The sequence below is a fragment of the Mauremys reevesii genome, linkage group 6 (assembly GCF_016161935.1).
Source record: "Mauremys reevesii isolate NIE-2019 linkage group 6, ASM1616193v1, whole genome shotgun sequence".
In the NCBI taxonomy this organism is placed as follows: domain Eukaryota; kingdom Metazoa; phylum Chordata; order Testudines; family Geoemydidae; genus Mauremys; species Mauremys reevesii.
Genome location: NC_052628.1, coordinates 87,318,130 through 87,333,428, shown reverse-complemented (window position 1 = coordinate 87,333,428; position 15,299 = coordinate 87,318,130). Strand labels below are relative to the sequence as shown.

At 47.0% G+C, this 15,299-nt stretch overlaps 2 protein-coding genes across 8 annotated transcripts in view; one reads left to right on the top strand and one right to left on the bottom strand.

Moving 5' to 3' along the window:
* Positions 1 to 845: 845 nt before the first annotated feature.
* LOC120408003 (relaxin-3-like) lies at positions 846 to 14,103 on the bottom strand. Its single transcript, XM_039544455.1, has 2 exons — positions 13,825 to 14,103; positions 846 to 1,548 (listed from the first exon to the last, which is right to left on the bottom strand). The coding sequence occupies exons 1-2, from the start codon at positions 14,066 to 14,068 to the stop codon at positions 1,184 to 1,186; spliced, it is 609 nt and encodes a 202-aa protein (XP_039400389.1). The 5' UTR covers positions 14,069 to 14,103; the 3' UTR covers positions 846 to 1,183.
* LOC120408000 (programmed cell death 1 ligand 1-like) overlaps positions 13,179 to 15,299 on the top strand; it is an 85,137-nt gene continuing 83,016 nt past the window's right edge. For 6 of the 7 annotated variants that reach the window (XR_005600363.1, XM_039544444.1, XM_039544447.1 and 3 more), the window contains exon 1: positions 13,375 to 13,432. The gene's annotated coding sequence lies outside the window, so the exon portion shown is untranslated. Of the gene's footprint in view, positions 13,194 to 13,374; positions 13,433 to 15,299 lie in introns of those variants that run through there. The other variant, XM_039544442.1, reaches the window with a different exon arrangement.

Sequence of the window (15,299 nt, the reverse complement as noted above, 5' to 3'; positions counted from 1 at the left end):
CTAGCTGAAAGACTAAAACAGTCATCATAAATAGTCTTCAGTAATTGTAGTGCTACAGCAATTGGTGTTAGGTCTGGTACACTGGCAACTATTCACTGCCATTTTCACTAGTCTTGAAGTAGGAGGTATGTAACACTAATTTCAAAGTTACAATAAGTGAAGATGCATTTTAAATACCAGAATTTAGAGGGACCTCAAATGGTTACAAATATTAGAAGAAAATAAGTTAGTATATCTGAAGAGGATAAAGAAAAAAATCTGGATACCACAACCATTAAGAGAAAAGTAACAGTGGAAGACAAATGAAACAGTAGTTAGTAATTCAACAGCAAATCTGGAATATTGCACACAATTGAATAGTGCAGTACTCTAGAAATGTAGATAAATTGGAAGGTGTTCATAGAACAAGTATGAATAGATTAAAGGTGCTAAATATCTAACACTTTGGCTAAACAACAAGTGAGGAACAGATGGCACAAGATAAACCTACATTCCTTGAGATGTTAATTCTTTAACCAGAGATTAATTATTCAGGGCAGTACAGAGATATACAAGTAGGAAAGAAGTCAAAGGAAAGTTTAAGCTGAATGAGAAAATTTTGTTTTAAAATGTGGTATTTAGGAAATAATTCTATAATTGGATGGAGATGGTCTGGATGTTGTACTAGATCCTCTTACTAACTTCTGTTAGTGTGGCATAGAAGCCAGTTAGCCAACTTGGTATTATTTGAGTTTCAAGTTACAGAACACCCTTTCAGCTAGAATAGGTCAAAGTCTCAGCTCTTTAAAGGATTCCCTAGGTATTGTTTCCAATGGAAGGGGAAAAACAACTCTATTGCATTTATATAGTGTAACATACTTTAATTACCATTGAGGTTTCTCCCTGAAGTGTTACAAAGAGGTGGTGTGAAAGTCTTCTTATAATTTTAAAGACAAAGCCTTAAAACACAGAAAGTAAAGGTTTACTAACACAGTTAGAGCAAAGGTTACTGCAGCAAAACAAAGTTCTGATTACCATAAGTTTGAGTTTTTAGAGAAAAAACAGTAACATACAGCTGCTTGCAGACAAAATTGCCATGTTATTGAGACTGTTTTGCTCCCTACATGCAGTACTTGATCAGGCATCACTGCAACTAACATTGAGTTCGTATGTCTAAAATAAATACAGAAACACAATTTTAATCTCAGCATAGTGTACTGATCTCAGCTTTGGTACAGCCCCATTTGCAGCACACTCCTGCTACCCCCATTGAGAAGTCTCGTTTTCTTCTGGGATACTTGGCCCAAGGAAAACTGTTTGACCTCATGGGATTGGCAATCCCTGTTCCACCTCTGTTCTTCCAGGCAGCATCCTCAACCTGGCGAACATATTCACTGAAGTCATCTGACATGGGTACATACTCATTATAATCATATAAACTAAACAAATCCTTCAATATCAGCTGTCCAAGCGGTACACTGGCTCTTTGCAGCTGCTCCAATCCAGGACCTAAGAATGACTGCAACTTCAAGTTCTCCAGTTCTTTGTTACTGGTGGCTTGAGAAGAATCTGTTAAAATAAAAATGAAGATTTTTTTTTAATTCCAAAGTTGTTAGGGGTCATTATAGTGTTCCTAAGGGTGGAAGGTCATGGTTAGAAGTTGCATCAAAATCATTCAGCTAATAATGAATCATTATTAAGGCTGCGAGTTTATCATGGAGGTCACAGAAGTCACGGAATCCCCTGCTCAGGCAGCCCCTGGGCCAGTTGCACCGGCCACTGCTGGGGCAGCCTCGGGCCACTGCTGTCCCACCCCAAGCAGCAGGAGGAGTTTGGGTGTGGGAGGGACCAGGGGGTTGACACATGGAAGGGGACAAGGGCTCTAGGTGGCACTTAGCTGGGGAGGGCTCCCCAGAAGCAGAAACATGTCCCTGCCTCCGCCCCTGGACACTGCCCCCACAGCTCCCATTTGCAACCGTTTCCGGACAATGGGAGCTGCGGAGCTGGCAGCGTGCGGAGCTAGGAGTTTATGGAGGGATATGTCACCACTTCCAAGAAGCCAGATAGAGAGCTTGCCAATCCCACCTCCCTCCAGCACCCACGGTGCCCCCTCTCCGCACACCTGTAGCACTCCTAAGATTGTCAGGGGTATAGTACAAGTCATGCCGTCAATTTTTTGTTTAGTGCCCGTGACCTGTCCATGACTTTTACTAAAAATACCCATGTCTAAAACTTAGCCTTAATCATTACCTAAACACAAGACAACAAGAACAGCACTCCCACTACCCTGGCTGACAGGGTTGTTTTTATGTAACGGTTGTTTTAAACAGGCTAGTTTTGTAATAAACATGTACTTAGCATAACTACAACAGTGTGGCTGCTGTAAGCGACATACTTGATGAGGCATCCTTTTTCCACAAGGACAGCATGCAGTTTACATGCAGTTTTAGGTGGGAAGTCACCACCTGTGTGCTATTCTTCTATAACGAGTAATTAAGCAGCTATGAGATAGAGGCAATTTCCTAGGACAACAGTTCTCAAACTTTAGCAATCCAAGGACCCCTATTTTGATTTAAAATTTTTCATGGCCCCCCCAAACCCACCACTCAGCCCCAGGCCCTGCCCCCCACATCACCCCTTCCCAAAGCCCCACCTCTTCCTGCCCCCACTCCACCCTTCCCCCTTCTTTTCCATGCCTCTTTCCACCCCATCCCCACTCCTCCCTCTCCCTCCCAGTGCCTCCTGCACACCACTGAACAGCTCTTCCCCAGCCTACAGGAGGCACTGGGAGGGAGAGGGAGGAGTTGATCAGCTGGACTGGTGGCCTCAGACCTGATTCCGCCCTCTCCCCTGAGTGCTCCCTGCTCCTCCCCCTCTCTCCCAGCACCTCCTACATGCTGCTGAATAGCTGTTCCTCGGTGTGCATGAGGTGCTGGAAGGGAGGGGGAAGAGTTGAGTTGATAGTGGGACCCATGGAGCCCCTGGAGTACCCTCGCTGACCCCCGTTTGAGAAAAGCTATCCTAGGGATTGACTGGCTGAGAGAAGGTAATGGTCCACAGCTGTGCTCTTAAACCTATGCCTGGATCATCTATTATAGCAAAGTGTGTGTTGGGTAGTTAATTGGACTGTCTTGAACTTGTACCAGAGTTTTTTGCAACATCTGGGATGAGGTCTTTAACAATGGTCCAACTGAGTAAGTGCTCTCCCCAACACTTTTCTGACCCACAGTAGTAGGTATCCTTTGGTCTTGAGAGGACCATGGGTATCCACCCAGAGAGAGAGAGAATTTACTCAGTTGGTTTTATGGCAGCCGCAGCTGTGGCTGAAGAGACCCACTTGAGAGAGAGAATCTCTGCTGCATCTGTCACATTTAAGTGACGTTTTGACCCTTTGGGCTCTGCCTTCTGCAAGTTCTTTTCTCCTTTGCTAAGCTGGACAGCTTCCTCTCGTAACTCTGGAGACCTTTGTTTCCAAAGGCTGTGGTCTTGAGTGTGATCTTCCCATTTGTCCACATCCATTTCTTTGAGCTCTCACTTGAACACATCCTTGAACACAATTTTGGGCATTCTTTGGGTCTTTTTCCAGATGCCAATTCGCCATAGAGGATGTTCTTTAGGTTATGCCCATCATACATTCGGCAAACATGCCCAAGCCAGCAGAGGCATCTCTGTCTGAGGAGTGTTTGCATGCTGGGTATGCTGGCCTGCTTGAGCACCTCAGTGTTGGTGACACTGTCCCTTGAGGAAATGCCCAAGATTTGACAAAGGCAACATATCTGAAAGCTGTTGAGCCTCTTTTCTTGATGAGAGTATAAGGTCCATGTCTTGCTCCCATACAAAAGTGTGCTGATAACACATGCATGATACACACAGATCTTGTGTGGTCTATCAGTTTGTTGTTTTGCCATACCCTCTTGCTCAGTCTAGACCAGAGGTTCTCAAACTGGGGGGTTGGGACCTCAGGGGGTCACGAGGTTATTACATGGGGGGTCACGAGCTGTCAGCCTCCACCCCAAACCTCCCTTTGCATCTAGCATTTATAATGGTGTTAAATATTAAAAAGTGTTTTTAATTTATCAGGGGGTCACACTCAAAGGCTTACTATGTGAAAAGGGTCACCAGTACAAAACACTGAGAACCACTGGTCTAGACATTGTTGTGGCAACTTTTCCAGTGCAGATATTGAGTTCCGTTTCAAGTGAAAGGTTGACTGTGATAGTGGACCCCAGGTATGTGAACTCATTCACCACTTCAAGTTTAGAGTTGTTGATCTTGATGGAGGGTGCTTCCTAAGCTCCATAATGGTACATTATGTTGTCTTTTTTAGGCTTAGGGTAAGTCTTGGCAGGCTTTGGAAAAACTATCCATAAGGTTTTGGAGACGAGCTTTTGTGTGGGTTGTCACTGCTGCATCATTAGCAAAGAGGCAGTGTTGGATAAGGGCCTCCTGAGCCTTAGATTTAGCTCTGAGTCTTGCAAGATTAAATAGCTTTCTATCACATCTCATGTGCAAGTAGATTCCCTCAGTTGTGGAGAAGAATCCACAAGCATCATATTTGTGTTTGTCCTCCAAATCCATTCCATTCCAAACTCATTTAGTTACTCAACATTCCCTAACTGTGCTAAGCAACATGGCAGGTGCTTTAGGAGACACAGAACATACATCTATGATTGTAAGGTGCGATGAGTATAAATGTCAAAATGGCTCTATCAAACAATGTTGCTATGTAGAAGCACCATCCTAGAGGTTGGCAAGCTTCCTACTGTGTGGACCACCTTTTCAATTCTTATTGACTACTATTCTTGATTGCATGAACCACTGTCCCTGTAAGGGTGCATAACTCACCCCTGCAGCACCTCCTGCTGGTTGTCGCTGGGAATTAGCGTTTCCAGCCTCCGGAGCACTCTCTGTAGGCTGGTGTCCCACCACCGCTTGGCTCCCTGTGTCCCTCACGGACCTGGTACCCTGTTCTCTGGGGTGCTGCCCCCTAGCAGTAACCCACTCTCTCTGGGTCTCCCCACCCAGGGGAACCCCCAGCCCCTATCCCCACATCGCCTCAGTCGTGGCTACCGCCAGTCACCATCTAGCCCCCGCGCCCTGGGGGGGGGACTGCAGTCTATCAGCCAAGCATCACAGGCAAAAAGGGGTTTGGACCGGCTGCCTCTGGCTGCCCATGGGCTGCCTCTTCAACCCAGTACCTAATAGACCTTACCAGGCCTGCAGCCTGGGGCTTTCCTAGGCCAGAGCTCCTCAGCTCCCTTGGCCTTTCCCCAGTCCTGCTCCACTCCAGAAACCTGGTTAACCTCCCTGCAGCCAGGCCTTTCTCTCTCTGAACGCAGAGAGAGACTGCTGAGTGCCTGGCTCCCAGCCTTTTTATACAGGGCTAGCTGAGGCCTGATTGGGGTGTGTCTCAGCTGCGGCTGCTTCCCCAATCAATCTAGTAGCTGCTTTCCCTGCCACAGCCCTCTCCCAGGGCTGTTTTAAGCCCTTCAGGGCAGGAGCGGGGTAACCACCCCGCTATAGTGCCTTATTTGCAGACACTACCAGTTGCTTACATAGGGTAATGTTAGGAAAGTATTTATATTTTCAGCTAATGCTTTGGCTCTTTGTTTAATCTCTCCCTCCCATCAGCTCTATTTCTCTCAACTGGAAAGAAGGAAGGTTAGCAGCTTAGTTACACACCAACTCTGTGCAGGCCACAATTTGGGAACTTCTGTGGGTGGCTAAAAGAACAAAGCAAGACAACCACCTGTTTCATGAAATCTATCAATGAAATTTCCCTCATGTAAGTGTAAGCACAGTCAGTGTGGGGATATCACAAGCACCACCAACCTAGACTGTAAAAGCCATTCCATGTGAAATCCCTATTTTCCCTTCCTTTGATGGTAGGCAAAATCCTTTTGTATTACAGTTTCTCTTATCTACTCTTGGGGCCCTAAATAATGTTTTTCTTTATAATTTCAACAAAATCAATTCAGGCACTGAACTAGGAGCATGGCAGAAAAGTGCCCTTTGGGGGGAAAAAATAGTTAAGATGCTGCTTTGCCTAAAATGAACAGATTTGTTTTTAAACTTCATCCATGTCTTGAACTAAGTCCTTTGAAGACAAGTCATTTCAACAAAATGTATTAATTTTTATTTAAACTTGTGAGTATACCCAACCAGAACGGAGTGATATGCAAAAAAATACATGTACTGGGTAAGATTGTCACCCCTGCTTCAGCCTTTTTCCATGGGGTAAACGGGATAGAGTGGTATTATGGGGCCCTAAAAGCTCAGTATCCCGTCAAAAGAGGATTTCCCCAGCACAGGGACTGCATAAGACAGACATAAGCGCCCCTTCCAAAGCCCTAGTGTAGGAAGCATGTCTGGGCTCTTCTAGGCAGTGCTGCAGCAAAGAGAGGCTGCCATAACTTAAACAAGCCCCTACAGCTAAGTAACATCAGAGCTGCTCCAGCCCCTGAAGCATCGCCAGGAGCAGGAGAGTACAAAAGTGGGTTAGTCACCTCAGCCAGCCCACCCCACTTCTCTAGGCTGAGGGTTCTGTATTGTACCTCTTAAAGGTGCAAAATAGAACCTTAGCCCCCATACTTAACATGCTACGTGGGGAAGCACCATACCTATAGTTTCTCATCGACTACTATGTCCTTCCAAGTCATTGATAATGGGCTGTTAATATGACTATTCTTCCTCAGAGGTTTTGGGAACCATGTAGAGTTTGTTAGCTTTTAAGGGTTGATCAAGACAAAAGCTCTTATGGCTGCCATGAAATTGAATGACTGAAAGTCCACATGAACACTGAAGGATTAATGCTGTAAGCCCATGAGCACTCATGATGCAGTCTGTTTATCAAGATCAGTTCCATCTCAATCCCATTCAGAGACCCTAATACTAGATGATAGTGCATCCATCCAAGTTTGGAGTGAGAAGGCATATTTTTGAGGCAAACCCTTATCTACCTAAATTTTTATCTTACAGAAGCTACTGTGGCATGAAAGCTGATGACTTGCTGTTGAAAGCATGGCTGTGCCTCTAGCTAAGAGAGAGGTCAAAGCAGGAGACTATGAGGAAAATAAAACAGTTATAGGTTTAAGGTTCCTAGATGGCCCTAGTACATGTACTGCTGTCACCTTTTTTTTTAAAAGTACCTTTTCCTTTGATCTTTCTGATGGATTATATTTCAGAACACAAGGATAAATCAAATTATCTGATTTTCCTGAGCCATCCAGCTATTACAAGAGTACATGTCCATTTCTACCCTGCTGCTCAGATAAATGGGAAAAACATATTGAGTACTTCAAATACAGCAGAATAAGTTAGGTGCCTACTATCAAGAAGGAACTTTCTGATGCTTGAGGATTACATTGACTAAGTCCTAAATCCTATTGCCCTAAGTCTGTACAACTTTCTTACAAGGACACTGCTCTTGTCACACATTTGCAGAGCTGCTCTTTCACCCCAGTTTATTAGAAATTTCAGTATTTGCTTAAGCACTTGTTTTACTGATGCTGGTTATAGTTCAGAGTACGTAGGTGTCTTGAACTGATTTTATAGTAACAGGTTTAATGGCTAGTGTAAATAAAATAACCTTTAAATTGCATTACTCCAAAGGAAATCTTTTCAAGCTATAATTTTGTTATTCAATTAGTATTTACAATTAATCCCTTTTACATGACGACAATTTTCTTTAAAAAGATCTTTCAGAATAAATTAACCCAATAAATAGAAGAGCAAGTCTAGCCTCCTCCATCCATTTAAATACCTGTATATGATCTAGTGTATACAGTGTGGTGGGGACCTTAGTAGTGTTGCAGAACATCTTTTTAACTTTGTGCTGTAAATATTATTGATCTATTTTGTATTTTATATTTTGATAAAGGAATTCTGCCTAAACAAAATATAAAATCCTTGATCCATATAAGTGCTTGTCTACACAAATATTTAGTTTGCAGCAAGCTACGATGTGAATCTTTCCCCTACTAGCCTGCTACAAACTAAGTGTCCATGTGGACCCTGCTGACTCTTTGAAATGAATGGCATCAGGGTCCACACGGACAGTTAGTCCATGGCAGATTCACACCCCAGCTTGCTGAGAACTAAATGTTCATGAAGACCAGTTCTAAGTAACCAAATAATATAGCATTCAAATGTGAGGAAGCTATCATACCTGGAATGGAAAAAATTAAATGAGTAACTATACCAAGGCCCAGTTCCCCAAAAGGACTCAAGCACCTAGCTCCAAAATTTAGGCACCACTGAGATCCCCACAACACCTGCTCAGCTGTCACCAATTCTGGAAGTGACTGTAAAAGTCCCCATGGTTTCTGCCTCTGGATAGGTGCACATCTCAATCTAGGGTGATATATAGCAAGTGTAAAAAATCAGGACACTTTTTTTTTCGGGGCGGGGGGTGGGGAATAATTGCATATACAAGACAAAGCCTCTAATATTGGGACCTTTGGTCACCCTAAGCCCAGGGATCCCTAACACAGCTCAGCTGACTCAAGTCCCACTAACCCTGCGCTTAAACTGCGGTGCAGACTCACCCAAAGTGGCCACTGATTCTCCCACCTGGCTTTATAATCACCCCCACCCCCACTGCAGGAGATAGTTGCGGGGGGCACATGGGAAACTGCACCAGATCAAAGCACCACCCGCCCCTGCTCTCTGCTGTGGCCCCCTTGGTGCCTTCCCTGCCCTGGCCAAATGCCCTCGTTGGATCACGGCTGCAGCCCGGGCAGAGCAGCTGTGTGGAGGCAGCATAGTGGGGGCTGGGGAGCTATTTATCCCGCTGATGCACGCGGCGCCTGACACTGAATGGAGCCCACACGCTGCAGGGAACTGTCCACATGGTGAGTGGGGAGCGGAGCTATGCTGTCTGTGGGGCGGGGCAATGCCAGGGCCCTCTCTAGCTACCTGGAGCCAGGCAGCAGCGGCTCCCAGGAAGCATCCAGCAGGTCCCTCTGGCTCATAGGGTCAGGTTGGGTTGGGTGGGGCGGGGGGCTCTCTGCCTGCTGCTGGCGCCTGCAAGCCCCACCCCTGCAGCTCTGATTGGCTAGGAGGGAGCCGGTGCAGCACACAGAGACCCCCTCTGCCTAGGGGCCGCCAGCACTGCCGGCTCCTGCCAGTGGGCAGGTGCGCCGCTGGGAGCAGCCTCAGGAAGCACCGCCATGCCAGCCCCGGCACTTTGGCGGTGATGGTGAGCGGTCCACGATATCGGGACAAAGGGCGTCACAACCGATGTGCAGTCGGGACATGGGACAAATGTGTTAAAATCGGGACTGTCCCAATAAAATCGGGACATCTGGTCACCCTATCTCAATCTCATGTCTAAATCCCAGTGGGGTCCTTTGCCTATCTCACCTGCAGGGCCCAATCAGGTAAGTGTTCTCAAAGCACACCTAACTCTACACCTATAAAAGCAGCAAAGAGTCTTGTGGCACCTTATAGACTAACAGACGTTTGGGAGCTTGAGCTTTCGTGGGTGATTACCCACTTTGTCGGATGCATGTAGTGGAAATTTCCAGGGGCAGGTATATATAAGCTTATATAAGCTTTCCAGGGGCTTATATATACCTGCCCCTGGAAATTTCCACTACATGCATCCGACAAAGTGGGTATTCACCCACGAAAGCTCATGCTCCCAAACGCCTGTTAGTCTATAAGGTGCCACAAGACTCTCTGCTGCTTTTACAGATCCAGATTAACACGGCTACCCCTCTGATACTCTACACATACAGTGGAGAGATCAGGGACAAGTGAATGAAGACGTCTCTCACGCTTCAGTCCAGTGGTGAGGGCACTCACCACATCTCAGATGAGTACCCTCAGCAATGGACTATTGAGCCATTCTCACACTCTTTGGTCCAATATTTAATTATTTATACAAAATTAAATAGCTTCAATAGGAAAACTTCTGAGAGAGCCACAGCAGAATATTCCAGACCCCAATAGTTGGGGCACTCACGGTGAGGGGTGGGAAACCCCCATCCAAATCCCTCTTCTTCAGGGAGAATCAGGAACTCGCACATCTGGGAGGGTGCCCTCACCACTGGGCTAAAGGTTATAAGGGAGTTGCTCTATTTCTCTCTCACCCTCCACCCCCAACCATTTTGTGTGGAGTTAGATGTGCACCGTCGCTGTTTTTGCGAGAAACAGATTAGGTGCCTGATATCAGAACAGGGTTTCTGGCTGCAGACCTTAAGTGCCTTCCTCTAGCTTGAGCTTGGGCATCTAACTCCCTGAAAGAGGTGGGGCTTCAGACACACCCTACTCTTCAACTCCCCACCACCACAGTGCTGGTTTTTGTGGATCCCATTCCCAGGTGTGTAAATCTTTCCATGCATTGTATACAGAGCCTAGATGCTTAACTCAGGATCTGAGGATTCCGAGGTAGCTAAGTGCCTAAAAAGTTAAGCATTGCAATATTCAGCCTTGCACCACACAAGTCCCTTTGCGGATTTACACCCAAGTTCTCTTGCCACAAAACACAGTAACCCCTGTTGAAGTCCATAAGAGTTAATTGTACCCTGCTAAATAAGAATGGGACCAAATATGACTTGTTCTATAATGTGCTACTGAAAGAAGGGATCACTTTCCAATTCTCAGCTCCACAAAGTAGTCTTCAAGTCTCCGAGTCTGATACTACTAGTCATCTCTCCCCACTCAACAGCCCTCCCAAAAAAGGCAATTTCACCCTGTTACTCTTACACCTTTTACTTCAGTTATGTCAGCAGTGTTACATTTTTTTAGACAGAAAAAGGAACTTCTCTATTTGTGACATGCGGAATGCTGAAATAAGTTTGGGAAGACAGTGGAGTAATGTTTTTTGGTTTTTCAGCTCAGAAGGTGTATTTCATGCTCCTGTAGGCACTTGGTAAGACCAGGCTGTCAGAATAATCAGTGGCCAAACACAGCACACTCTGATTAGCACATCTGTGGCAAATATTATGGTAATAGTTTTTTTCATTGTTAAAACAATGCTTTTTAAATGTGGTTTATCAATTATGTGATATATAAATGTACAAACTAAGTATCAGGTAGAAACAATGCCTTTGTGTGTGCATCAAACTGATGAATAGTTATGAACTATAACAGTTTGTCTGTATGCAGGACAATCTCTTAGTCAGATTAATAAGCAAAAAGCTACATTGTAAGCTCTTTGGAGCAGGGACAGTCTTTGAGTTATGTTTCTGCAGTGCCTAACACAATGGGATTTTGATCCATGTGTGGGGGTTCTGGGTACTGCTATAATACAATAAAAAACTCAGGAAATAATGTGACTACAGAGACATGGTAATAAATGTATACTTTGTTCAACAGTTAGTTGTTAAAACTAAACACTAACAATAAATACAGTACAGGCTGACTAATCCAGAAGTCTTAGGAAGTGCTTTGGAGTCGGTTGCTATTTCTGACTTCTGAATACATAATAGGAATCATTTTAACATGACTTGAACAACAGTGACAGTGTTTAATCTTTAAGCAAATACACCTTTTATGACATGCGTTCTCAACAAATTTTTGGTGGCCTCAGAGTGCGGCCATCAATTATTGCTGATGGCTCCTCTGACAAATTTTCCCTAATATACTTAATGAACTTTAGGAAAAACAAATATGCACATAGACATGTCCAAATCATTGTAATCTACCAATTTAGGGTTGGTTTGTTTTTTGCAGGCTCAATAATAAAAATAATGTACAGTTGTCGCTATTCTTTATTGGACCTAAACAGCATAGAAACACAAATAAGGTGCTTTGAATGTTCTTGGTTTTTTTCTTATTGTTTCTTTTGCCAAGACTTGCTATCGCCTATGTGTGCTGTGAAAAGTGATATTTGTATGTTTGTTAGTACAGGTGAGTCTCATCTTACGCGGGGGTTCCATTCCACGGTTAGCGTGTAAAGCGAAAACCGCGTATAGTCAAAATTGCATTGAGTTGAATGGTGGGCGGAATTGCCCACACTACAAGTACAGTATTAAAATTTATTTTTCTCTTTTTTTTTTTGGTTTTGCCAACCGCGTAAAGCTGAAATCGCGCATGTTAAATGCTTGTAAGATGTGACAGACCTGTATCACTTTTCACAGCAGATTTACTCAGCTCCGGCAAGCCTGGGGACAAATTAAGCCCTGGATGGGGAGGTGAGTACACAGGCAGTAGGGGTGATGGGGCACCGGGGGAGGCAGCAAGGGGCCGGGAGAGAGCTTGGACCTAGAGCCTGTCACCATGCAGTCAGGGAACGGAGCCTGAAGTCCAATGCCAGGGGACAGGGCCCAGGGACAGAGCCTGAAGCCCCGTGGCTAGAGCCTGCCACCCAAGGGCTGAAGCCTCACCCCACTGCCCTCCTAAAGGGAGGGAGCTCACTGGCTGCCTGCTCCTCCAGCTTGTGGCGCTCCAGAGTGGGGCAGGGCCTAACCACTGCTGGCGGCCCCTGGGTAAGGGCTGCTTCTTTGCCCCCTCCCCCAAATCACCACCCAGAAGGCTGTGGCTGCAAGAAAAGCCCCTGGTGGCTGAACTAGAGAAATGCTGCGAGCTTAGCCATGATTCGATGTTGTTGTTGTTGTTTTTCCTGGGATGATGGATTAAAGTTTCACTAACAGAAGCATTTATTTGAACATGTCCCATCACTAGCAAAGTAGAAGTGACCCCATGTGTTTGTGGGTTTTTAGGTGATTTGTGACAGTGCTCTGTTCTTGCCATATGGACTGACTGAAGAGCATCAGCTGCAACCCCTTACCACCATATTCAAGATGGAAGAGGGGTAAGTAGTAGAGCTTTCTCTGAAGTGTGTGCCCATAACAAGTATGTGGTTAATTCCACTTGTTTAGAGTCTAAGCAGAGAGAAGACTGAGCACTTGCCCATACTACAGATGCTAGGGCATCACAGCTGCGTTAGGCACGCCCTGCAGTGACTCAAGGGTTTTGCTGTCACTGTGGTTAATCCACCCCCTCAGAGGCAGCAGCTCAGTCAACAGAAGAATTCTGTCAGCACAGCAGTGTCTAGACCAGGGCTTGCTTCGCTACATCTCTCGAGGGTGTGAATTCCCCCCCCCTTGAGCACCAGAGCTGGGTCAAGCTAAGTTGTAGGTGTACAGCAGCCCTTTGTTTCCCAGTCTGCCAAGCTTCTTGGGGAGAAATACGGGTTTTCTCTACCCTCGCCTGCGACTAGCAGTGACACTTGCCACTTTCGCCGCTGGCCGGAGCTGTTAAATGGAGTAAGAAGGTCTCGCTCCCTCCTAGGTACTTGTATGGGGACCACGAGGGTAGCACCTGAGCACACGCGAATGTTAGTGACTTTACCCCGGCCGGGGCAGCCCTGTCCGTGCGCGAAGGGCCGCAGCGAACAGAGCGGGACCGGAGGGGCAGTGCCTCGCCAGGGTCCCGCTCGAAGGCTGCGCGGGAGCAGGGACGGCCACGTCCCAGGCGCGTGTCTTACCCTTCCTGGCGCGTACGGGTGAGTTTCGCGCTGGTCCCCGGGCCAAGGGCGCAGCATGCTCCCCAAGAACGAGGGGCAGAGACAGGGAAGTTGGCCGCTTCCCCTCATCGGCCGTAGCCGGGCGGGGGGAGAAAGGGGGCGACGTAGGTTCTCGCTTTCAAAAGCCGAGACTGCGCCTAACTCTGCCCCGTCCAATCAGCAGCCGCCGCCCCGGCCCCGGCCCCGGCCGTACGAGGGACACCGCGCCGCCCCCACCACGACGCGTGCGAGCCCGGCCCGCTCCCCTCACCTCGAGCCGGGCTGCAGGGGGAGCAGGTCCCAGCGCGGTGCCCCGCTCGTGCCAGACCCTCCGTTTGCAGCCGGGGGGCGCACACCGCCTTCCCCGGCCCCCCGCGCGCCCGGTCACTCACCAGCGCCAGGCAGCGGCTCCTCCGCCTGCAGGGCCAAGCGCTTCCAGCGGGACCCGCCGCAGGTGAAGATCACGGCGCGGATGAACTCCCGGCCGCACAGCTTCACCCCGTACTCGCCGCCCGGCCCGGCGCCGCCCCCACCGCGGGGCACCGCTGCCGCATCCGGGGCGCCCTGCGCGCCCAGCTCCGCCGGCAGCCCCGCTAACAGCAGCCCCGCGCACAGCAGCCGCAGCCCCAGCCCCATCCCGGCGCGCGGCCCGGACCCGCCCTAACACCCGCCCGCTAGACGGTTACACACCGCCTCGCCTCGCGCCAACCGCCCGCCTCGTGCTGCGCGCCCGGCACTCGCCGACTCCCGCTTATATACAGTGCCGAGCGCGGCGGGCGCTGAGTCAGCCACGCGCACAGCCCAGCTCCGGGGGCGAGGGGGGCACCGCTCGCCACCGCCTCCCTCCGCCTGGCCCCACTGAGCTATTGGCTGGCGCTGCGTGCCCGCGCTCCCATAATAACCCCACACCCACACTGGAGACCCCCTCCCCTCCCGCCTTTGCAAACCAGCCCTAAAGGAGCAGCGCTAGCACCAGCTGCTGTCTTGTTACTTTTGCATCATGCACAACCACCCCTGAATACAGGCATTGCATCTTGAATAGTGCGTTGTAAAGAAGCATTGCTATATAAATCCTGTAACTTTAAATCAACTTTTCTACAGCAGGCATAACCAACACTCTTTCTTTCAATGATTTGCCATTCATTTCATTCTAACTGGAGGCTAAGTCACAGAAGCTGTTAATCACAGGCAGGAAAGCTGTTCAAAACAAACCTATACCCAAGAAAAGTAGCTAAAATAGTTGTATTGCAAGTTAACAAATTAGAGTAATATTTTTTGTGTTCAAGTATTTGTAATAGAATTATATAGGCAATAGCAAAGAAGCAAAATTATGTTTAGTCATGAGACATGTAAGATACTGGTAGAGATGTTACTGCTATAGTCAATATGTTGTTCCAGTATAAGTAGTTCTTTTTAGAAGTTACTCTCACGCTTGAATTTTGAGGGGAAAAAACCCTCATGTGTACTTAATGTTGGACTGCATGCAGCCAAGAAAATAAAAATAATCACTGCTACACCTCATACCTTTCCTAGATCTGTGTATGTAGCTGTAACTCTTTCCTTTCAATTGCTTGTCAACCTTTATTTACATTTTTAGGGCTAAAGACAGGGTAGGTAGTGGAAAGCAGGCCTGGGGCTATTTCTTTAAAAAAGGAGCACTATTTATAAATGCAATTTTATTGAGATTAATCTTGGAATATAGTTAAAATATTTTTAAAAATATTTGGTGCTAGAAGTGTCCAGCTGCTGCTGCAAATTAATGGTGTCCATTTTCTTGGTTTCAGATGGTATTTTTGGTGGAAGTATGTGTACAAAAAATTTATTTGCTATAACATTATTGTGCTTTCTGTAATACAATACACTATTG